Source organism: Bufo gargarizans, chromosome 3 (genome assembly GCF_014858855.1).
Source record: "Bufo gargarizans isolate SCDJY-AF-19 chromosome 3, ASM1485885v1, whole genome shotgun sequence".
Lineage (NCBI taxonomy): Eukaryota > Metazoa > Chordata > Amphibia > Anura > Bufonidae > Bufo > Bufo gargarizans.
Window position 1 is genome coordinate 100,737,976 of NC_058082.1, and position 25,851 is coordinate 100,763,826.

The 25,851-nt window shown below is 42.0% G+C and overlaps 1 protein-coding gene across 1 annotated transcript in view; it reads right to left on the reverse strand.

The window, feature by feature from the left end:
* PDE1B (phosphodiesterase 1B) overlaps window positions 1-25,079 on the reverse strand; it is a 188,187-nt gene extending 163,108 nt beyond the window's left edge. Inside the window, 1 exon segment of the mRNA XM_044287497.1 lies at window positions 24,892-25,079. Within this exon segment, the coding sequence (XP_044143432.1) occupies window positions 24,892-25,037 (146 nt within the window). The 5' untranslated portion in view covers window positions 25,038-25,079.
* Window positions 25,080-25,851: the final 772 nt, after the last annotated feature.

Below are 25,851 nucleotides of genomic sequence, written 5' to 3' on the forward strand. Positions count from 1 at the left end.
GTGCTGGTATAACTTTGTTTCTTCATGGATGTCAACTGTATTATAGTTTTAAAAATGAACATTCCAAGGTATTTGTCAAAAATTTACTTCACTTTGTAAGAAAAAGTAAGAGAACTCCTTGTATTTGGCCGAATTCTTGCATTGATTACTAATACAATGTTGTCTGATTGGTATCTAAGCCACAAAGACAACTACAATAACTAATAACACAGAAGCAGCTGTACAGTTCATGACTTTTATTGAGTACATTGAGTAAACATTCCTAGTGCAGGGGGAATTTAATGTCCTGTAGATCCATCCTCCTTCAGCACCAAACGTTTCCTCTAGCTAGCTGTAAATAGAATTTGCACAATATGGAGGAAGGATTTCAGACCATTTCTTGTATAAATGTATTTCAGTTCATCGATATCGCATTAGAACTACAAGATCCCAGGTACCTTCACCTGCACCACGCCAGATGTGTTCCATTTTATCGTATGTACCAAATGTCCTACTTGGGCTCTCTATGTTGGTGAAACTGGTCAAAAGCTTAGAACAAGAATGAACTCTCATCACCGCACAATAAAAGAAGAAAGGAATGCTCTCCATGTACAGAAGCACTTTTGCAGCAATGACTACATCACATATAAGTCTTGATATTGAAAGAGAATTTCAAATCTTAGGGGGACAGGAGAATCTGGGAATACAAGTTCATGATGACCTTTCACACTGAATCAGGAATGAATGTGCCTCGTGGGTTTATGTCCTTCTATATCTCTTAAGGAACGTGCCCCTCAGATCTCTTGGGTTCACTGCATTCATAGACTTGGATATCTATTAGAGGACAATAAAACTTTCACACCCCTTATCTATAATTGCTCCAACAATTTACTGCTACAACTTTTTGCATCCTCTTCCACAAATATTGATCTGCTTTACATCTTGTCTCATCAACCTCGTTATTCCTATGTACTTCAGTGTATAAATATGTGAACCTTCAGATACTGTCTTGACGAAGAGACCTAAGTAGTTTTAAAAGTTTGCAGTTCTGTCATCATCTTGTCAGTTAGCCATTAAAAGGTATCAACCACTGAGGAATCTAAATTTTTTATTTTTTCTTGAATACACCTTAGAATTCATTGTTCCTTCAATGATCACAAGTTGTCCAGGCCCGGAGGCAGCACCACCTTACTTCACAGTTGGGGTGACTTTTTGGTGTTGGTGTGCCTCCACCGGATGTTCTACACGGGAAGAAAGAGGGAACTGCATTTGGAAGATTTGGAAGACAAAGAGAACTGCACACCAACACCACACCCTCAGCCCAACTTTGAAGCATGGTGAAAGGAGCAGAGTCATGATCCTCACCATATCAAGACAGCATGACCTGAAGAGGGTTGTGCATGCAAGGCATGCCAGAAATACTAATAAACTGAGACACACGTGTAGGGAGTAATGGTCCAAATTCAACCGCAACATTTTGCAAATCTTATCTGCGGTAATGGTAAGGTGGAGGTGATTGCTTCTAAAGAGAATGTACTTCTTATTAGTGTTCACTTACTTTCTTCTCCCTGCACTGTTGATACTTACTCAATGTGCTCAATATGAACTGTACAGCTGTTTGTGTGTTATTAGTTGTTACATTGTATTTGTCTGTAATTGTGACTTAGATAACAACCTGAATACATTTTATTAGTAATCGATGCAGTAATCCAGGTAATTCCAAAGAACTTTAAGTTCTCCTAAGGACCTAGCAAATATCAAATCATAAAAGGTCCATAATATTTTGACTGAACACGATGATAGACTTGAAAGGTTCCAAACCACTAGACGTCCAGCAATGGATTACACAAATAGTTAACAGAGGTATTCGCTATTCGTTAAGGATACTGGGAACAGTAGAGGTTTTCAGAATTGGACACCCCTGCTGATCCCGGCATTCTGCCAAATCTACAGAGAGATGGAAATTCACATAAGAAAATGTTTCAATTCTTTCTCACTTGTATTTCTCCAACAGCCACTTAAAGGTTATTTTGCTATTCCAAGTATAGGGCAAGATCAATTGTACAAAATGTACAGCTGCTCAGGTTAGACAGAAACCCTTTCTTCTCCTGTTACACCTCACTCTTTTCATCAGTGCATTGGTGTCAACGGGGCTCAGCGAGATGAAAGAATTGATGGCAATCTCAAATTAAAAAAGATATTTGGTAACATGCGTGTTACTGATCTATACTGAAAGTAATTATTCCAATGAATACCATTCGTAGATAATTAAAGCTTCACGGGCAATGGTCCAGTAAACTGGAGCTGAGCTGCAGTGGCACCACACAGCCACTATGATCCAGCTCCATTCATAGTGCTAAGTCCGGTACCAGAGGCTGCAGGGAACAGCTGATCAGCAGGGTTAAGGAGTCTCGGACCCCCGATATTGATGATGGATAAGTCAGTAATATCAATAGCCTGGAAGACACCTTTAAAATATACCATATGCTCCCTTAACCCACACTTTATACTTATAGCACTGGCTGAATGCAGTTATTGTATACTGGCATAAATGTATAGCACAGGCATGGCACAGGCTCTGCAGCTGTGCTTGCACCATCCATATTGGGTGTCAGCTGTAACATATAGCTACTAAACTATTAACTCTGGCCACGGCAGTTTAACCCTTCAGATGTCACGAATTATACTGACCACGGAACCCAAAAGGTGGTACAGAGGAAGACATGTAAGCCCATCTCTGTCACTATAAAATTACTGTGGCGCCAATGTTTTGCTACGGCAGCCAGAGACCCCACAAAAGCCCCGACATCTGCTATGAACAGGGCCTAATAGGCAATGCCAGACGTAAGATATAAAAGTTCTATTAGTCGGCCCAATTTTTGTCACAATTATCGGGGACAGGTGTTCACACAAATGCTTGTTCCCAATTATTGGCTCATATAATCAAGCAGCCAATCACTGGATGAACAAGCAAACACTGGTTCTTCAGGATGAAATAAGCCCGATTGCCGACACCACATCTTCCTGTGTAATCAGGGATGTGCCGCCAATAAGGAATACAACAGAACCGTTCCTCCCACATTCAGATTGTACTGACCTGTATAATCAGGCCGATGCAAACGAGCTCCGATGGATGTGTTGTCATCCATCGGCACTGCTAGTACATTGGGTGGTGTAATGTAGCCTTAAGGGTAAAGGCAAAAATTTGCAATGTGGATTCCAGGGTAATATTGAAGTAATAAAACAACTGCATGCTTATGCTTTTCAAAAGGAAAATAAAATGGTCTCATTCCAGGAATCCTGCTCTTTCTCGGTAACTACAGAGCTTATCAAAGAAATATTAGTTGGCTGTCTGAGAGGCCTTGGTTGGGGTATTATATAAATGAAAATGAATGCATTTTACATCTGCTGGCATTAGATAAGCTTAGGAGAGCTAATTCAAATATATTTCCCCAAACCCAGAGGGGCATTGGTTGGCGTACAATACTCTGCACATCTACAATGCACACTAGTCTCTCTCACGATTGGTGGCACCTTTTCATAGGGCAATTATTGGGAATGAGCATGCGTACACAAACATTTGTTTCCTGTAATCAGTTTGTGTAAAGGGACCTTAAAGGGCATCTGTCAGCAGTTTTGCACCTATGAAACTGGCTGACCTGTTACATGTACACTTGGCAGCTGAAGGCATCTGTGTTGGTCCCATGTTCATATGTGTCCGCTTAATGATGTTTTAATATATGCAAATTAGCCTCTAGGAGCAACAGGGGCATTGCCCTTACACCTGGAGGCTCTGCTCTCTCTGCAACTGCCGAACCCTCTGTAAACGGGACCACGCCTGGTCCTGTCAATCACAGTGCAGAGGGCGCGGCAGTTGTAGAGAGAGCTGAGCCTCTAAGTGTAATGACAATGCCCCCGTTGCTCCTAGAGGATCATTTGCATAAATTAAAACATCATTTTTTTCAGCAATGTGGGTACATATGAACACGGAACCAACACAGATGCCTTTACCTGTAACAGGTCAGTCAATTTCATAGGCAAAAATCTGCTGACAGATGCCCTTTCAAGAGGACCTCTCTTGACATCTCTGTTTCAATAACTACTTGCATCCCCATGTATTAAAAACTCTAGAGCATCTATTGTTATGATACCATGGTATGCCCTTCCTTTATTAATTACTAGTAGTTTCCAGTAATGGTCCAGATGGTATTACTGACCGGAGGTGTGTCTGACACTTGCAGCACTGATTAGTGTGAGACTGTGCAGAGACATCCCCCCCATGGTAACACCCAGATGGATTTTCATTGCAAACTGCTACTAATTCATTCATAACATCTAGAAGTAATAATAAAGGAATGGCAAATAATACCATCATAAGAAGGGTTGCTCTGGAATTATTACATGGGGAATGCTGGTACTTGCTAAAAGAGAAATGTCAGGAGAGGTTACAAGTCCTCTTTAAGGCCCAAACCACATTGGGTTTAATGGTTCATGCATTTATCCCAATACAGTCAACGACTACTTTTGAAATTGAATATAATTGTTCTTAGATTCTAGGTTAGACTCACACATCCAGTGGCCCTCCAGCTGTTGCAAAACTACAACTCCTAGCATGCCCCCACAGCCTACAGCTATCAGCCAACAGGAGGGCATGATGGGAATTGTTGTTTTACAACAGCTGGAGGGCCGCAGGTTGAGCATCCCTGCCTTACATCAACGTATCTGTCAAAAGGCCATACCAGACCTCCCAAGTGTCCCTCTTTTGAAGGGACAGTCCCTCTTTTTGACCCAAGTCCCTCTTTACTCCATAAATGTCCCTCTTTTTCAACTGAGGTATACATTTTCATTACTGCATTTACTATATTGATCCAGAAGGTGTTTAGTTCCTCCATGTATATTTGAGCACCATTTTGTATATTATTTCATTATTTGATGCAATTTTAATTTTAGAAATTTCTATATTCAGATTATTTTTGTACTATTTAGTAAGAGAAAACTATTGAAGTGTATATATATATATATATATATATATATATATATATATATATATGCAGAAAAAATTAATCTTTCACGCAATAAACCATAAGTGTCCCTCTTTAAATGTTCAAAAAGTTGGGAGGTATTCCATACACCATTGTATTGATTTGCTGCAGTGATAAAATCTTCCAAAACTTAACATTTTCATCCACAGGCTATCCGTAAGTCAAAATTGAGATACATATTTCCAGTTAGCCATAGTAAGAGTCCAGTAAACGCCCACCTCGAAAAGCAGTCTGCAGCTGAGCTTGATGGGTCCTATCTATAAGTGCAGGAAACGATTCCCATTCGTCACCTCAGCCTTCTCTATCTTTGCGCAATACTTTGAAGGAACAAGGTAACCTGCTGCAGCATGGTCGCTCTTCGCTATTTAATTCAATTATGCGGTATGCTCGGCGCTGTTAAAAGGCTGGTGTCAGTGCAGATTAGAAACAATAAGACAGGTTCTGCTCTTTAATTCTGACCCGCAGCACCTCCTGTCTTCCTATTTCCTATCCCATTCGTCGGTAACATCATTCCACTGGTAGCTGCGGCAGGTACTAATGCTATCGAGTAATAGGACTGGATAATTATAGGCCCTTCATTTCATACTGTTAATTGGATATAAGTGCTAGCCTATTACAATGTTTTAACAGACGTATTAATATTTATATGCTCCTGAGATTCTGCCACTTTACAGAGGTGCAAACGAATATTTAAATATCTATGCGACTCAGAGATAACAGCTTGTAGCAAAAAATCCAGACAATTATATTGTACAGTACATATTCAGCTATAACCATGCATCAACCCAAAACTACACATACGTGTCACTGCACCTCTGCACATTAATAACGCTGCTATTCTCCTATGTGATCACAGACTTCTGCATCCTCCATGTAAGATGGTCAGGTTTTGATGTGTGGCCCTTGACTGAGTATGGCACTGTCATTGAGGCACATACTGTTCAAAGTAACAGAACTATACATGAGTTGGAGTAACAAGCATAATGGTTACAAACAGTGCCATTGATCTCAAAGGGGTATTCAGGTAGGTACAAGTTATCCCCTATCCACAGGATAGGGAATAACTATCAGATCGATGGAGGTCCTACCACTGGAACCCTCACAAATCACGAAAATGGGGGGCCCGTATCTCCTGCAGGCCCCTTGCTGCTCCCCTAAAATGACCGGAGTGGCTGGTCGCACATGTGCATGGCCGCTCTATTAATTTCTATTTAAGTTCTGGAGATAGCCGAGTACAGCGCACCCCAATCTCCAGAACTCCCATAGAAATCAATGTAGCGGCTGAGCACATGTGCAACCGGCCGCTCTCATAATTTCTCGTGATTGGTGTGGGTCCCAACGGTAGGACCCCCAATGTTATCTTTTGCATAGGGGATAACTTGTACCTACCAGAATACCCCTTTAATAGTTACTATAACAAATGGACACACAGCTTGGTGGTTACAAGGATTAGCACACAGCTTTGTGGTTACAAGGATTAGCACACATCTTGGTGGTTACAAGGATTAGCACACAGCTTGGTGGTTACAAGGATTAGCACACAGCTTGGTGGTTACAAGGATTAGCACACAGCTTGGTGGTTATGAGGACTGGCAAACAGCTTGGTGGTTATGAGGAATGGCACACAGCTTGGTGGTTACGAGGACTGGCACACAGCTTGGTGTTTATGAGGACTGGCACACAGCTTGGTGGTTACAAGGATTAGCACACATCTTGGTGGTTATGAGGACTGGCACACAGCTTGGTGGTTACAAGGATTAGCACACATCTTGGTGGTTATGACTGGCACACAGCTTGGTGGTTATGAGGACTGGCACACAGCTTTGTGGTTACAAGGATTAGCACACAGCTTTGTGGTTACAAGGATTAGCACACAGCTTGGTGGTTACAAGGATTAGCACAAAGCATGGTGGTTACAAGGATTAGCACACAGCTTGGTGGTTACAAGGATTAGCACACAGCTTGGTGGTTACAAGGATTAGCACACAGCTTGGTGGTTACAAGGATTAGCACACAGCTTGGTGGTTACAAGGATTAGCACACAGCTTGGTGGTTACGAGGACTGGCACACATCTTGGTGGTTACAAGGATTAGCACACAGCTTGGTGGTTATGAGGACTGGCACACAGCTTTGTGGTTACAAGGATTAGCACACAGCTTTGTGGTTACAAGGATTAGCACACAGCTTGGTGGTTACAAGGATTAGCACACAGCTTGGTGGTTACGAGGACTGGCACACAGCTTAGTGGTTACGAGGACTGGCACACAGCTTGGTGGTTACAAGGATTAGCACACAGCTTTGTGGTTACAAGGATTAGCATACAGCTTTGTGGTTACAAGGATTAGCACAAAGCTTGGTGGTTACAAGGATTAGCACACAGCTTGGTGGTTACAAGGATTAGCACACAGCTTGGTGGTTACAAGGATTAGCACACAGCTTGGTGGTTACAAGGATTAGCACACAGCTTGGTGGTTACAAGGATTAGCACACAGCTTGGTGGTTACGAGGACTGGCACACATCTTGGTGGTTACAAGGATTAGCACACAGCTTGGTGGTTATGAGGACTGGCACACAGCTTGGTGGTTATGAGGACTGGCACACAGCTTTGTGGTTACAAGGATTAGCACACAGCTTTGTGGTTACAAGGATTAGCACACAGCTTGGTGGTTACAAGGATTAGCACACAGCTTGGTGGTTACGAGGACTGGCACACAGCTTGGTGGTTATGAGGACTGGCACACAGCTTTGTGGTTTACAAGGATTGGCACACAGATTTGTAGTTACAGTCTCTATTATGCATAGAGCTCGGTGGTTAAATTACAAGGAATAGCACATCCTGTAGCTTAGCGGTTACAGTCTCTATTAGGCACATAGTTGGTGGTTACAACAATTCGCACAGAGCTCGGTGGTTAAAAGGATTGGCACAGAGCTTGGTTGTTACATAGATTGGAAAACAACTTGGTGATTACAGTTTTATTAGGCACACAGCTTGGGAGTTGCAGTCTCTGATGGGAATACAATGGTTACTGTCTCTAATGGGCAATGCGTTGTGGTGACAGATAATGTCACACAGTTTAGCATTCACATTCTCTAATGGGCATAGAACTTGGGAGTACAGTCTCTGTTACACTGACAGCGCAACTCATGGTACAAGCCCCTGCAGATCCACCGCAGCCTCATACTGCCTCTGTGTCTAGTCACTTGGCATGATTACTACCCGATCCAGTACAGAAACATGCTGGAAGTGGCTCGCAGTCACTACAGCATACACTGGACCTTCTCTTCCGGTTACAGATAGCTCTCAGCTCAGGATCAAGGTTCTAATAGCTGTCCGCAGGCCCTCCATTCTCTGGTTCTCAACCTTTCCAAAAACATATGCTGGCGGTGATGTACAGCCCGATGAAGCGCAACTAGTACGAAACGGCCGTCGCTGTTTGGTGCGTGTAGCTCGTTCGTCTGCCCCATTCCGCATACACTTGGATTATGTATTTTTTGAATAAAGCATCAAGTATGAATTTCACACTGGTGAGTGCCGCTTAGTTTATTCTTTCTTTGAACTTTGAAATATGCTGGCAGTGAACACTTAACAGATGAACTCGGGTTCTCTGCTACTGTGTGAGTCCTATGCATAATACTTTCACGCCTGACTCTCTGTACTCTCAATACACACTACTAAAGACTACCTCACAAGTTCACCAAACACCTCTTAATAAACTCTGGCTTTACTCAGTCTCAGAGAGCTTGTGTGGCTCCAAACTTCTGCATGAACAGAGACCATGCTATCCACTATACAGTGCAAACATAACATTAGTACCTAAAGACACAGGATTTATCATAGACCAACATTTTACGCCAGTCTATGATATCCCTGTGCACTACCAGAGGCTGTGCCTTATCTAGGATGAGCATGCCTCATCATCAATTAGGTGCATCTCCCAGCAGTCCATGCGCCTAAAATAAAATCTACGCCCACCCATAGCTGGCAAAGATTTCGGTCTTCTTTTACACCAGAAAACTGTTGTAAAAGAAGACAGATATGCCAAGGCCACTACCTCACCATACTCCCTTTTCAGGAAGTTGGAGAAACCTCACTTGAGACAATCATAAGTGCCTAGTTAGCCTTACTGATGTGACAACAGGACAAGTGCACAACACATGGGCTCTACTCAGCTGACATGCACTGTTTGTATATGGGTGCTGGGCAGCCCTAAGCACAGTGGCCCTTTCTCATTAAGGCACAGGGACCCAGTAGCAAATATACTAACTCCTCTGCAAGCCTTATTGCCCTTCCACTGATAAGGTTTATTAAAGTAAACCATAAAGATCTTCTTTTGACATTACCTGTTTATAAAAGTCTTTTGGAAAATGTTGTTGGCTATGACTTTTGAAGGTATGTATGTGACTAAGTATACTATGCATCATTTATTATGCTGGCCCTTCTTGAGCTAGAAATGTACTGACGGGTGAGATTTTACTTTACTATGCTGATGCTGATGAAGAGAAACTCGGACCTTAGCTTAATATATTCTGATAGCAGAATCTATGTAAAGCACAATTAACGGTCTCTGTTGAGAAGCTGGCTACAAATTTGGGATGGCTTTTTTTCTTGTCTTGTTCACAATTAGTCTGTAAAGTTTGTCATTTTGGACAAAAATGCTATAAATTAAAATGACAATTCGGACAAAAAGGACCAATCGATCTGTGCCATGAACTGTGGCCTAATCTGGTCTTCTGTTGATAGAATGCAGGTCAGTCAGTCTGCAACTGACAATGACTGAAATATCCAACTTTTCATCTGTCACTCTTCTTCTTGTCAGAAATGGTTGGCAGAAAATAGTATAAATTGAACTTTATTGCTTTTCAAAAATCCAATGTGCAGACAGTTTCAAGGGGCTTTGTGGGAGAGAAGAGGAGCTGATTCAGCTCCATCACCTAATGCCAATGTTGTCTTAAAGGGAACCTGTCATGTGGATATTTGATTATAATCTAACTAATTATATACAATCATTAACTACTAAAAAGTACGTTAGATGTATTCACTTACTGGTGTGACAGATGGTTACCTCATAATATACACACAAAGATGCCAGATGCCGCATGCTTATGAGCTGATTTGAGTCCAGCGTGATGTCATTGAGTCCAGCGCATATTTAATTCAGAGCTATAGCCACTCCCCTGCCCACCTGCTGCTGATTCATATGGAAAAAAACTGTCAATCAGCAGCAGGTGGGCGGGGAGAGTCAGGAGCTCATAAATATTCATGACTCATCGTTATCAGCTGGAGCTTTTCAATACAAGATGTTGGCAGATTGACTGGGTCAATTAAAGAAAGTGACCCAGCATTTTGCTAAGAGAATCAGTCACTTATTTATGTTGCCCTTAGTTAGGACACCATAAAACTGGTGACAGGTTCCCTTTAAATTGTGAACCTGCCTTTTGGAGACCCTGTGATGCTCTACTATACGCAGTATAGGCTGAAAAGTGATCTGTATAAAAAACAGGAAGTGTCCAATTATTGTGGACAGTCAATGGTTAATGTGAAAACCGGAATATTTCAGGATTTCTTTTTTCATGAAAATCGAAATAAAAAAAATACACAACCGTGAAAACTTAATAAAAACAAAAATAAAAACATTAAAAGGTATTATCCCATGATTAATGTACAAAAATTAAAATCAGACCTCATTCACTGCTCTGAATGCTTTGATAGATTTATTTTATGCTGCCAGCTCAGGGGCCATGTGTCCATTCTGGTGCAACTCTCTCCTTATAGCAGCTCAGGGGGCATTTCCTTCCTGCATACCTCTCCCTGTAACTGTCACAGCTTCTAGCAGTAGACACAGCAGTTGGCAGTTGATATATACACGGGATATATACAGTATCTCACAAAAGTGAGTAAATCCCTCACATTTATGTAAATATGTTATTATATCTTTTCATAGGACAACACTAAAGATATGACACTTTGAACAACAGAGTAAAGTAGTCAATGTACAGCTTGTCTAACAGTGTCAATTTGGTGTGCCCTCCAAATACCTCAACACACAGCCATTAATTGGCCAATTTTCACTTAGGGGTGTACTCACTTTTGTTGCCAGTGGTTTAAACATTAATAGCTGTGTGTTGAGGTATTTGGAGGGCACACCAAATTATACAAGCTGTACAATGACTACTTTACATTGTATCAAAGTGTCAGATCTTCAGTGTTGTCCCATGAAAAGAAATAATAAAATAATGACAAAAATGGGAGGGGTGTACTCATATATATACTGTGTATGTGTATATATATATATATATATATATAGTGGATGGACAGATGCCTTTTTTCACCCACATGAACTATGTTACTATATATATATATATATATATATATATATATATATACATATTTATACAGATAGATAACTCACTGCCTACACTAAAGTATAAGCAATGACTAAAGTATTCAGATCTATGTGCTTGTTTGGCAAACATAACGGGAGAATGTTTTCATGGGACAACTCCTTTAAAAAGCTGTCTATACATGCTATTTTATGGGGCCTATCACACATACACGCTGGTTAGATACTATAACACATAGGTACCATACTGTAGGAAAATATAATGAAATGGCTGATTTCAGCTGCATCAAAAACTAGCATTACTTCCCACCATTATTAATATAGTCTACACAGTTGTGGAATTTTCTTTATCCAAATAATGTTCCAAGTTTTCCCACAAAAGCACTTGACTATTAACATCATAAATTTATTCTCTTATAAAGCGTTGACATTTGCTCTTGTTCATTTTTAGAGACTTTGCTCCTTGTTCTAATGTAACAATCACTCTTCATAAAAATAATTATAGTCTATTAAATTGTTACAAGGAAATACCTACCATACTTTCCTAGTATTTTTTCTCAGAGACGTCATTCCATCACTGTGTCCAACACCCGCTACATAATGTCACGCCATCAAACAAGATAAGCACTGTTATATAAGCAGTATATATCAGTATTATAGTGCACTGTATTACTGTATTATATAGGCACTCACTATATGGTACTATTGTTTGGCTATTTTGGTGGTATTATTCCATAAACTGCACTGTGGTTTCATTTGGACATTCCAAGCAATGCCTTGCCCAAGGACTTCCACTTGGGTCCTGAAAAGTCCTCTACCACTAAATAAATATATTGCTCTCCTGGTTTTATTGGCGTGAAGGTTCCACATCCATATCATTTCCTAAGCTTATGAAATGCATAAATGATCAGAGTGGAAGAGTTTTGGTCTGTTTTTGATGGTGGGTGGGGATCCACTGTGCCAACCAACCTGTTTGACTTTGGGTTAGTCCTGAAGATGTTATCCTGGTGATCCTCTGGTTTTTACCCTTTAACCCCTAAATACGGATCTGGCAGAGGAGCCACTAGGCTGATACCTCTGGGAATAGTCCTGGTGGGTGTGGTTGGCTGCTGACTGCTGACCCATGGGGATCAGAGACACACATAGTCAGGAGACACGCAGAGGACAGGACTGGCAGAGTTCATGCAAATCCATGAAACAATTCAAAGGTTAGGGCTTACGGCACAGGATCATTACAGTGATCAACGGGCACATGTCAGTTACACAAGTAGAGGATCAAGATCCAGGAACCAGGCAGAAGTCAGTTCACTGGTAGACAAACAGATTATAGCTCTTTACAAACTCTAGTGAGCTAGAGAGACCTAGAAAGATCTGTAGAGACCAAATTGCTCAGGCCAGCAAGTGAGGAAACAGCAGAGCCATGTTGCAGCTTACAGAGCAATAGAAGGTTAACCCTTACAGTACTGCAACTGAGAGGAGATACAACAAATAATGGCCCTAATTCACACACAGGAAGCAGGCACCCAATCGCACAAAAGCCATGAACCCCCACTGTAATATGGACTCTAATGTAATTTTCTTATAAGTCTAAATAGTGTGGCATGCTATGTTATTCAGTCTTGAAAACAAAGTACAGAAACATAAACAATGACAAACTGAGTCCAAAAGTATGCACTTTTGAATTATGCTTGCCCAATTATAGTCTATGGGTACATCAATCGATGCGTTTCTATATACGTTTTTTTGTTTACTAACGTATATGCTTGACATAGAACAAAAATGAGCAGCCCCCTAGCTAAACATTTTAAAATATAAATTTTTGTCACCTTACATCACAAAAAGTGCAACACCAAGTGATCAAAAAGGCGTATGTCCCACAAAATGGTACCAATAAAACCGTCCCCTCATCCTGCAAAAAATGAGCCACTAAGTAAGAAAATCTCTCTAAAAAAAAAAACCTATAGCTCTCAGAACATGGACACATTAAAACATAATTTTTTTGTTTCAAAAATGCTATTATTGTGTAAAACTTAAATGTATAAGAAAAAGTATACATATTAGGTATCGCCACATCCGTTAGGATCTGCTCTATAAAAATGTCACTTGACCGAACCCCTCAGGAGAACGCTGTAAAAATTAATAAATAAAAACTGTGCTAAAACAACAATTTTTTTGGTCACCTTGCCCCATAAAGTGTTATAATGAATGATCAAAAAATCATATGTACCCAAAAATAGTACCAATAAAACTGGTTTCCAAAATGGGGTCACTTCTTGGGAGTTTCTACTGTAAGGGTGCATCAGGGGGGCTTCAAATGGGACATGGCATCTAAAAACCATGTGAAGTTCCTTTTCTTCTGCGCCTTTCCGTGTGCCCATACAGCAGTTTATGACCACATGTGGGGTGTTACTGTAAATCGCAGAATCTGGGTAATAAATATTGATTTTGTTTGGCTGTTAACCATCGATGTGTTAAAGATTTTTTTTTATTAAAATGGAAAATCTGCCAAAAAAGTGAAATTTAAAAATTTGATCTCCATTTTCCTTTTATTCTTATGGAATGCCTAAAGGGTTAACAAAGTTTGTAAAATCGGTTTTATGTAACCTGAGGGGTGTAGTTTCTACAATGGGGTCATTAATGGGGGTATCCACTATGTAGGCCCCACAAAGTGACTTCAGACCTGAACTGGTCCTTAAAAAGTGGGTTTTGGCAATTTTCTTAAAAATTTGAAGAATTGCTTCTAAACTTCTAAGCCAGGCATCCACAAACTGCGGCCCTGATCGCGTCAGGTGGTAGGGAATTTGGTTTTGCTAGTATGAGGTTCACGTTGATTGGGTGATTGTTGATTGGCCACACATGTATTCAGCGTATATCAAGTTCTCCCAGGACTATGTCGATGCGCCCCCTGGAAGATGCTGGCGGGAGAAACGCGTGTCGGGGAGTCACTGGACTCTGCACAATCTTGCGGTCTGTACTTTATAGTGCTTTGATCTATTATCCATTGTGGCACTTAGCCTGTTATGCAGTCCTTGTACTGTTTTTACATTGTTTAAATGGACCTTAGCCCTAATGACATGTCTTTGGCACGATTGGTGGATTTGCTACAATATTTTATATGTATGTACTGCTTTTTGGATGCTTGACTCAGTAGTTGCTGCTGCGTAGGATCCCTTTTTTAACCTCATTGATGTTATTATGATTTGTTATTTATGGCATAAAAAAGAGTATTACATTTTCTATTATTTAGTGGTGCGTGTTTACATTGGAGTAGTGTGGCACATGTTCCAGGTACCCTTCTATAGCCCAATGTTTATAGGTGTAATGTAAAAAAAACATCCAGGTATCACAAGGTATTACATTTGTGACCTGGCTACTTTCACACATGCGGCACAGCAATCCAGCAGGCTGTTCGGCAGAGAACAACTTCCAGGCTGTGTGTGATGAAATCATTACACTGGCCGGCGTGGTGACATCATACATCACTGCGCACGAGATTACACAAAGGATCTTCAATCAAGATGGCTGCGGCGGCCTCTTCGCTCTCAAACGCATGAGGTGGGTATGTTTTTGTTTTTTTATGCCATTTCAGGGAAAATGTATTCATTACCACGAAGCATGAGGAAATTGAGCTTCACAGCAAATGGAATTTTCCCAGAATTTCTGATCGAAGTCCACTTTAAATACTTTGATTCGCTCAGCCCTAGTTCTGTGCCCATTCCTTGTGTGCTTTCCTTGTCTCTACAATGTTTGCCTTTCCCTACTTATCTTCCCCATATGACAATTTAATAGGTTATACTGTACCTGCAGTCCTACAGAATGCTACCAATAAAACAGCATCATATACAAATGGTTTGTGACAACTGACAAACTCACCTCTCCTGACCCTGTTTAACCTCCTCACGACCGCCGTACGCAGGATTGCGTCTTCGCGGCGGTCGTGCTGTTCTGGGTGGACGCGCCGGTGCGTCCTCTCGCGAGACGCGAGATTTCCGGGTATGCCGGCCCGCACATGCGCATCGCGGGCCGGCAAAATTCAAAGAAGAAGTTCGTCATCAACCTGCCGGCCACGATCATTGGCTGGCAGGTTGATGATTTTCAAAAAAAACAATCAGAAGCCACATAACCCATCATATTAGTAAAGGAGAGGAGCAGAGGAGCACATCATTACTGTGAGTACCCACTACAGTACACTTAGCCCCCAGATCACCTCCCAGCACCCAATTAACCCTTTGATCACCCCTTCTTGCCCCTGTCAATCACTAGTGAAAAGGAAAAAAAGTGATCAGTGCAAACTGTCACTTTTTTTTTTTTCACTGGTATTGACCGTTAGGTTTTAGGTATAGTTTAGGTCCCTTGGTTAGGTAGTTAGCGATCAGTTAGCGCCCAGCCCACCGCACCGCAGTCCGTTATTCGCTGATTAGCGTATCGCTAATCAGCATTTGTACTTTTATAGTATCTGAAAGTGATCAAAACTGATCACGGTCAGATCTATAATAGTACTAGTGTCACTTTAGTTCGCCCTCCACCCAAAACGCAGTGTTTGCCCGATCAGGCCTGATCGGTCGCCCACACGTGCGTTCGCCCACGCCCGCCCCACCGCAGTGCCAATAAATTTTTTTTTGATCACTGCACATTCACTTTACACGCACTGCGGCGATAAAAAAATCCGTTTTGATATTTTTTATCAACCGCAGCGGCCTCCGGTACTTCGCTAGGCTCCCCTTTGTAAGACAGGCTTGCTTTTTTTTTCTTGGGTAGTCTCAGGGAATACCCCGAAATTTAGTTGCCCACATGTCTAACAGGGGGTATTCTTCTGAAGAGGCCTACAGGCTTCTGACCCAGTCGGATGAGGAGTGGGAACCCTCATCTGATGAATCCAGCGGGTCAGAATACGAACCTGTAGAAAGCAGTGGCTCTCTGACCCAAAGTTCGGACGAGGAGGTTGAGGTCCCTGATAGCAGCAGGCGTACCCGGCCCCGTGTCGCTAGACCGCAGGTTGCGCAGGATCCGCTTCAAGAGCAGCAGAGTGGGGCTGGTGCTGTCGGATTACGTGGTGAGGCATACACCAGCAGCCCAGCCCTTCCTGGACCTAGTACCAGCACTGCCGTACAACCTGGTGAAGTAGCGAGCACCAGAAGGGCAGTTGAAGCTGGTACGGTGGCACGTGCAGTAGTGACCCCGTCGCAGCCACCGCAAAGACGTGCCCGTAGAGCCCCTAGAATCCCAGAGGTGCTGGCAAACCCTGATTGGCAGTCCCCAACTTCCGCCGCACCCGTAGTTTTCCCTTTCACTGCCCAGTCTGGAGTTCGGGTTGAGACAGCTCAGATCGGTTCGGCCCTGGGATTTTTTGAGCTGTTCTTGACTGCGGAGCTTTTAGACTTAGTTGTGGCCGAAACAAACAGATATGCCACACAATTTATAACCGCTAACCCGGGAAGCTCTTATGCCCAGTCTTTCCGGTGGAAACCAGTCCAAGTTACCGAAATTAAAACTTTTCTGGGCCTCCTCCTCAACATGGGCCTGACAAAAAAGCATGAATTGCGGTCATATTGGTCCACGAACCCAATTCATCACATGCCCATGTTCTCTGCTGCTATGTCCAGGACACGATTTGAGACCATCCTGCGTTTCCTGCACTTTAGTGATAACAGCACCTCCCGTCCCAGAGGCCACCCTGCTTTTGACCGGCTCCACAAAATTCGGCCCCTCATAGACCATTTCAACCTGAAATTTGCAGATATTTATACCCCAGAGCAAAACATCTGCATAGACGAGTCCCTAATACATTTTACCGGGCGCCTTGGCTTCAAACAATACATCCCAAGCAAGCGCGCCCGGTATGGGGTCAAATTGTATAAGCTCTGTGAAAGGGCCACAGGCTATACCCACAAATTTCGGGTCTATGAGGGAAAAGATCAGACCCTGGAGCCGGTCGGTTGCCCTGACTACCTGGGGAGCAGTGGAAAGACAGTTTGGGACTTGGTGTCACCCTTATTCGGCAAGGGGTACCATCTTTATGTGGACAATTTTTACACAAGTGTGGCCCTCTTTAGGCATTTGTTTCTAGAACGGATTGGCGCCTGTGGTACCGCGCGAACTAGTCGCGCGGGCTTCCCCCAATGGCTCGTTACCACCCGTCTTGCAAGGGGGCAGAGGGCCGCACTGTGTAACGAAGAACTGCTCGCGGTGAAATGGAGAGACAAGCGTGACGTTTACATGCTCTCCTCCATTCACGCAGACACGACAATCCAAATTGAGCGAGCAACCCGTGTCATTGAAAAGCCCCTCTCAGTCCACGACTATAACCTCCACATGGGAGGGGTCGACTTCAATGACCAGATGTTGGCTCCGTATTTAGTTTCCCGACGCACCAGACGCTGGTATAAGAAGGTGTCTGTATATTTAATTCAATTGGCTCTGTACAATAGTTTTGTTCTCTACAGTAAGGCTGGGAGAACTGGATCCTTCCTCAAATTTCAGGAAGAGATCATCGTGAACCTCCTGTATCCAGGAGGTTCCGTGGCCCCATCCACCAGTGTATTTAGCCGTCTACACGAGCGACACTTCCCCAGTGTCGTTGCTGGTACCTCAAACCGACCGCCACCCCGAAAAAAATGTCGTGTCTGTAGCAGGAGTGGAATAAGGTGTGACACCCGCTATTTCTGTCCTGACTGTCCGGACCACCCTGCCCTATGCTTTGGAGAGTGTTTCCGGAAGTACCACTCACAGGTACACTATTAGCATAGGGATCATCTCACCAGGATAGGCACACAGGGCTATTAGGGCCCATTCACTCACAGCTGCTGCAAACGTCTCCTTTCACATGGGACAAAGTGCATAACGCACTTCGCCACATCTACATACACCAGTAAGCAAACAGGTTAATGTTTAGTTCAAAAGGTTAAAGTTACATGTTCTGTTCCAAAGTTAATAAAATTATTGCGTTGTGGCCTGGTTTTTTCTTTTTTTTTTTTTTTTTTGTCTTTTTACCTTCCAGGTGGACCAACCGATCTACTAGGTGCAGCACCGATGTGCATTCTGACAGAAGCATTGCGCTGCTGTCAGATTACACGCAAGTCGGTGTATGCGGCGCTGCAAGACGGGATTTTCTCCTCTGCAGTGACAGATACGTTTGCCGAGGCATACGAGCTGAGGAGGAGGCGGCGTTCCTATGCTTTGGCAAACACTTTGTATATATATAAAAAAAAAAAAAAAATCCCGGCAATGATTTATTCATCCACATCGATTGATGCGAATGGAGAAATCTGGTTTGCCAGGGCATACGAGCTAAGTGGGTATGGATGTAGGGCGGAGCTCCTATGTCCTGGCAGACGCCTTTCCCCTCAATTTTTTTTTTTTGGCAGAGATTTTTTCATCCACATTGATCAATGCGAATGAAGAAATCTGTGCCGTTCATTTTTTTCTTTCAGCCCAGAGGCTGAACGGAAAAAAAAAATCTCATTACCTGTATGCTCAATATAAGGAGAATAGCAGAAACTCCTAATGCTGGCCATACATGTAATGATTGCGGAGACCCTCAAATGCCAGGGCAGTACAAACACCCCACAACTGACCCCATTTTGGAAAGAAGACACCCCAAGGTATTTGCTGAGGGGCATATTGAGTCCATGAAAGATTAAAATTTTTGTCCTAAGTTAGCGGAAAGTGAGACTTTGTGAGAAAAAACAAATAAAAATCAATTTCCGCTAACTTATGCGAAAAAAAAAAAATTCTATGAACTTGCCAGGCCCCTCATTGGATACCTTGGGGTGTCTTCTTTCCAAAGTGGGGTCACATGTGGGGTATTTATACTGCCCTGGCTTTTTAGGGGCCCTAAAGCGTGAGAAGAAGTCTGGGATCCAAATGTCTAAAAATGCCCTCCTAAAAGGAATGTGGGCACCTTTGCGCATCTAGGCTGCAAAAAAGTGTCACACATCTGGTATCGCCGTACTCAGGAGAAGTTGGGGAATGTGTTTTGGGGTGTCATTTTACATATACCCATGCTGGGTGAGAGAAATATATTGGTCAAATGCCAACTTTGTGTAAAAAAATGGGAAAAGTTGTCTTTTGCCAAGATATTTCTCTCACCCAGCATGGGTATATGTAAAATGACACCCCAAAACACATTCCCCAACTTCTCCTGAGTACGGCGATACCAGATGTGTGACACTTTTTTGATGCCAAGGTGGGCAAAGGGGCACATATTCCAAAGTGCACCTTTCGGATTTCACCGGTTATTTTTTCCAGATTTTGATTGCAAAGTACTTCTCACACATATGGGCCCCTAAATTGCCAGGGCAGTATAACTACGCCACAAGTGACCCCATTTTGGAAAGAAGACACCCCAAGGTATTCCGTGAGGGGCATGGCGAGTTCCTAGAATTTTTTATTTTTTGTCGCAAGTTAGTGGAATATGAGACTTTGTAAGGAAAATAAGAGAAGAAAAAAAAATCATCATTTTCCGCTAACTTGTGACAGAAATAAATAAATTCTAGGAACTCGCCATGCCCCTCACGGAATACCTTGGGGTGTCTTCTTTCCAAAATGGGGTCACTTGTGGCGTAGTTATACTGCCCTGGCAATTTAGGGGCCCAAATGTGTGAGAAGTACCTTGCAATCAAAATGTGTAAAAAATGGCATGCGAAACCCGAAAGGTGCACTTTGGAATATGTGCCCCTTTGCCCACCTTGGCAGCAAAAAAATGTGCCACATCTGGTATCGCCGTACTTAGGAGAAGTTGGGGAATGTGTTTTGGGGTGTCATTTTACATATACCCATGCTGGGTGAGATAAATATCTTGGTCAAATGCCAACTTTGTATAAAAAAATGGGAAAAGTTGTCTTTTGCCAAGATATTTCTCTCACCCAGCATGGGTATATGTAAAATGACACCCCAAAACACATTCCCCAACTTCTCCTGAGTACGGCGATACCAGATGTGTGACACTTTTTTGATGCCAAGGTGGGCAAAGGGGCGCATATTCCAAAGTGCACCTTTCGGATTTCACCGGTTATTTTTTCCAGATTTTGATTGCAAAATACTTCTCACACATATGGGCCCCTAAATTGCCAGGGCAGTATAACTACGCCACAAGTGACCCCATTTTGGAAAGAAGACACCCCAAGGTATTCTGTGAGGGGCATGGTGAGTTCCTAGAATTTTTTATTTTTTGTCACAAGTTAGCGGAATATGAGACTTTGTAAGAAAAAATAAAAAAATAAAAATCATCATCATTTTCCGCTAACTTGTGACAAAAAATAAAAAGTTCTATGAACTCCCTATGCCCATCAGCGAATACCTTAGGGTGTCTACTTTCCGAAATGGGGTCATTTGTGGGGTTTTTCTACTGTTTGGGCATTGTAGAACCTCAGGAATCATGACAGGTGCTCAGAAAATCAGAGCTGTTTCAAAAAGCGGAAATTCACATTTTTGTACCATAGTTTGTAAACGCTACAACTTTTACCCAAACCATTTTTTTTTTTGCCCAAACATTTTTTTTTTTATCAAAGACATGTAGAACAATAAATTTGGCGAAAAATTTATATATGGATGTCGTTTTTTTTGCAAAATTTTACAGCTGAAAGTGAAAAATGTCTTTTTTTTGCAAAAAATTGTTACATTTTGATTAATAACAAAAAAAGTAAAAATGTCAGCAGCAATAAAATACCACCAAATGAAAGCTCTATTAGTGAGAAGAAAAGGAGGTAAAATTCATTTGGGTGGTAAGTTGCATGACCGAGCGATAAACGGTGAAAGTAGTGTAGTGCCGAAGTGTAAAAAGTGCTCTGGTCATGAAGGGGGTTTCACCTAGCGGGGCTGAAGTGGTTAATGAATTTTTCCTGGCATTTACCCTAAATAAGTGAACACTGGTAAGGTGCCAGATTTAGTAGCATTACTAACTTGACGGCTGCCCACTACTAAAATTCTATATTCTATCACAACAGAGCAGAGGGAAATACAGTAATAGATGCCTAAAAGGTAGCGTGCGCCTCTCACAAATGCAAAGTACAGAACAGGCTGAGACAATGGACGGCAGGTTGAGGGCACAAGATAAGGGCCTTTGCATTAGTTCTAACTGCCAAGGGTTGCTAACTAGGCTTACAAGCATGATTGCACCCATATAAAGTCACAAGTCAGTGGTTGGCAACTCACCCTTCACAGCTAAACAAAACAATCACCTCCATCAATGAAAAGAGCAGCATGCATTCAGCAAAATATAATAATCTAGATCACACATTGTCATCCCAGCATATGGTTTTACCATACTCGGACCTAAGACATGTCATGCATAATGTTATTTGTATTTATTATACATTTTGTCACTGATCTCAATAAATACATTAATTAGTCAAATCACAGTACAGGGCTTTATGGTACCAGGGTGATGGAGAGCAACTGTAACCTTTAGTTTATTAGGAATTTAGCACATATAACATCTTAAAGGGGACCTGCCACCACTCCTGACATGTCTGCTTGGGTAAATAATTGTATTCTACATGAAATGACCATTCTAGAGCATTTATTCTTATGACTTGTGTTGTGCCATCCTCCTATTATTTCTGCTAGACGTTTATGAATAAATGTCCTTCTGGGTTTAGCCAGCAGGGGGGGCGTCCGTGGTGTTACCAGTTGGGGGTATCTAATAATGTCTAATCGGTACTACCAGTGTCAGACTGTGCAGGGACGCCGCCCCTCCCCAACTGGTAACACCAACCTGGACCTTTATTAATAAACTTCTAGCCGGAATAATAGAGGAATGGTACAACATACAGTCACAGGAATAGATGCTGCAGAATTGTTATCACCTCAAACATCAGCAGTCCTAGTCACTAAACCATATTAGATAGGACACACTGACTCATCGGGTCACCTTATTTAGGGCTCAATAAACTTCTAGGCTTTTGTCTAACTTTTCTTCATGGACATGGCTGTATTACAAAACTGTACAATCTTTAAATTCTATGAAGTTGTAAGGCAGCACCCATCTTGGTCTAATTTGTGAAGTTTCATGCATTGGTTATGTTTTATTTTAAAGTCTTATGTATTTTTGATCTGGAAATATTCAACAGTTTCCTATCTACAGGAACTGAAAACATGTGAATACCCAAATTGTATTACTATTTTACTCACTGATATAGCGCTGACATAGTCCACAGCACTGTACAGACAATATAGTCATGTGCTGTCCACAATGGGGTTCACAATCTAAGTTCCCTATCAGTATGTCTTTGGAGTGTGGGGGAAACCGGAGAACCCAGAGGAAGCCCATGCAAGCACAGGGAGAACATACAAACTCCATGATGTTGACCTTGGTGGGATTCAAACCTAGGACCCGAGCGCTGCAAAGCACCAGTGCTAACAACTGAGCCACCCTGCTACTGAAATAGTTTTTTTTATAGAATTTGCAGATATACTAAAAATAATAAGAGATTTTAGGATATTTGGCTTGGCAATATTCCCTTGTCATATCCCAAAGCTTAGGCTACTTTCACACTAGCATTTTTGCTGGATCCAGCAAAAATGCTTCCGTTACTGATAATACAACCGTCTGCATCTGTTATGAACAGATCCGGTTGTATTATCTTTAACATAGCCAAGACGGATCCGTCATGAACTCCATTGAAAGTCATGGGGGACGGATCTGTTTTCTAGGATGGAAAGCAAGCCGCAGCATGCTGCAGTTTGCTCTCCGGTATGAGAACGGAACGGAATGCTTTTTGGAGCATTCCATTCTGTTCAGTTACGATTTGTCCCCCATGACAATGAATGGTGACAAAACACCATTTTTTTCTGGTATTGAGACCCTATGACGGATCTCAATACTGTAAAATATTAACGTTAGTGTGAATGTAGCATTAGTTAAAAGGTCAGATTTTGACTCATGGGGAGCCACTTCCACAAGGTGGTGCTAACAAAATGGTTCTCTTTCCTTGCATAAAGAGATTTTAGGGTAATTCAATCTCTTCTAGCCTATCTTCTACTTTGACCATCCCTCGATCAGTAGTCAACAATTACCATTAATCCTGACCAAATCCCCAACTCCATTTGCTGAAGACTTAGTGCAGGAGGTACATTCATCTGCTGTTTAGAGAAATCTGGCCATAAGTGCTCTTCATGGAAGAGATGCAGCCAAAAATCCATACCCTTGACATGGAAAATGGGCAAGCGAAAACATAGGAAATGCGGTGCAGAGAAATGGAAGCAGGGGCTCTGGACTGATGAGTCAAAAATGTAAATATCTGGCTGTAACAGAAGGCAGTGTCTTCACTAAAGGACTGGAGAGCAGTTCAATAGTGAGTTTCTGCAGGCAGTGAAGCATGGTAGAGGGTCCTTACAAGTTTGGGGCTGCATTTCAGCAAATGGGATTTAGTCAGGATTAATGGTGTCCTCAATACAAGAAATATAGGTAGACATCATCACACAATACCAAAAGGGAGGCATCTGATTGGCTCCACCTTTTTTCTGCAGCAGGGCAATGACCGCAAACATACAGGCAATGATATTAAGAACTATGTTCAGCGTACAGAACAAGGGTCCTGGAAGTGATGATATGACCCCCCACAGTGTCCGGATCTCAGCATCATCAAGTCTGTCTGGCATTACATGAAGAGACCGAAGGATCTGAGCCAGCCTCCATCCAAGATGTTTGGAACAACCTCTCTGCTGGGTTCCTTCAAAATCTGTGTGCAAATGTACGTGGAAGACCTGATGCTGTTTTAAAGGCAAAGAGTGGTCACACCAAACATTGACTTATCTTTTTTTCATTTCATTTTTCACATTTGTTAATTGATTAAAAATAAACTATTAACATTTTTTATTTTTGAAAGCATTCTTACTTTGAAGCATTTTTCCCGCACTTACCTAAAACTTTACATGGTACTTTATATAAATAATATACAGCTGCACACTATTTATTACACATGTCTGCATGTAAAACCCTGTGATGACGATCATTTTCCGCCCAAAAAAAAATCCTGGAGCACTGGGAGCTATTATGTACATTCCATGTGCAAGCAGCATCGAGAGAGATAAACAAGTGTCATTGCCAACCATGCTGAGTGTATTTACTAGGCAAGCAATGGCTCCTAACACTTCCTGTGGCATGACTTAATACATGCTGCATTTGGGGGAGGACAGCACTTATACACAAAATGTTCACATTTATACACCAGCCAAAGAAGGAAACAGGACTAGTAAAGAATGTACACTCTCCTTCAGGCTGAATGCTTTATAAAGAATACACTAAGGAAAACAAACTAAAAATAGAGTAGATAATGTCAATCGGTGGAAAAACCCAAGACTTAGTAACTCGTTCATTACTTCTAAGTCCCTTGACGGAACATGGGGAATCATTTAAAGTGGTCTGCTTTGTATGTACTTGCTTTCTAGACTAGAGTAAAGCAGTGAGAGATAGAATGTTAAAACGATATAATAGAGAGTGACAAGAATATAATCTAAGCGAGGATTTTCTCACTAACAATGAGGAGATGAACATCTACCAAACTTTCTGGCTGATGTTCTTCCTACCTGACAACAGGGATCTGCAGATGCGTCCGTTGAACTTGGATAAACATGTTCTCGGCGCCTCTGATCTTCTCCTTTCCTTGCAGACAAGACCCTAGCTGAGTAGATAGTTTATAGTCTTCCGACTGTATAAAACTACTGGGCAACATTTCTCAAGGGATGGTGCTGGCTAGCCATGATGCACATCACTGATATAAGGGGTATAAGAGGCTACAGAACTTAGACAGTTGTGTGGCTGGGGTGGGAGGAGAATAGGCGGGGGGAAATATACACTCTGGAAATAACTTCAGAGAAAGTTTTATATTGTTTTAGAGACAAGAAGAAGGGAATTATTAAAAAATAATTGTAGAAACATTGGCTTAGATTCAAATAAAGGAGACGTATACAAAGGAGACTGGCAGCACACATGAAGATTAACCTAAAACCACTTGTGAAGTCCAGTTAAAATGTTCTCCTTTTGTGTGGTAGATACATGTGAGAAGATCACACTGTCATTGGCTTGAACGACCCTATGCTTAAAATGTTGTGTCAGATTCTTAGTAAAGTTAATCTCTAAGCATGAAAATCATTACTTAAGATTATATTTTAGAACTCCCGAAATGAACGTGAACCAACCAAGGGATCTGGAAGTATCTTACAGATTATTCGGGACATAAAAAGGTTATATCAGCAATTGCTATATGTATTTTGGGTTGAAACTCTGTGACAGACTCCACCAGGGTACCACAGGATCTTCCAGTGGGTCCAACATTTAAAACCATAATGATTGCCAAAGGTCCAGCAGTAGACAACCTCATTTGGAGCTGAAGACCTACCTCTAGGATCTGTTTATGAGTCACAAATAACTATTTACAGTTGATAAGCCTGTGTTCTCTATAGATGGAAGACGGGCCCTCTGAATCAAGGTACACCATTCTGACACTAGTAAAACCCAACCCCATCTAGATGATCACCTCTGCCATG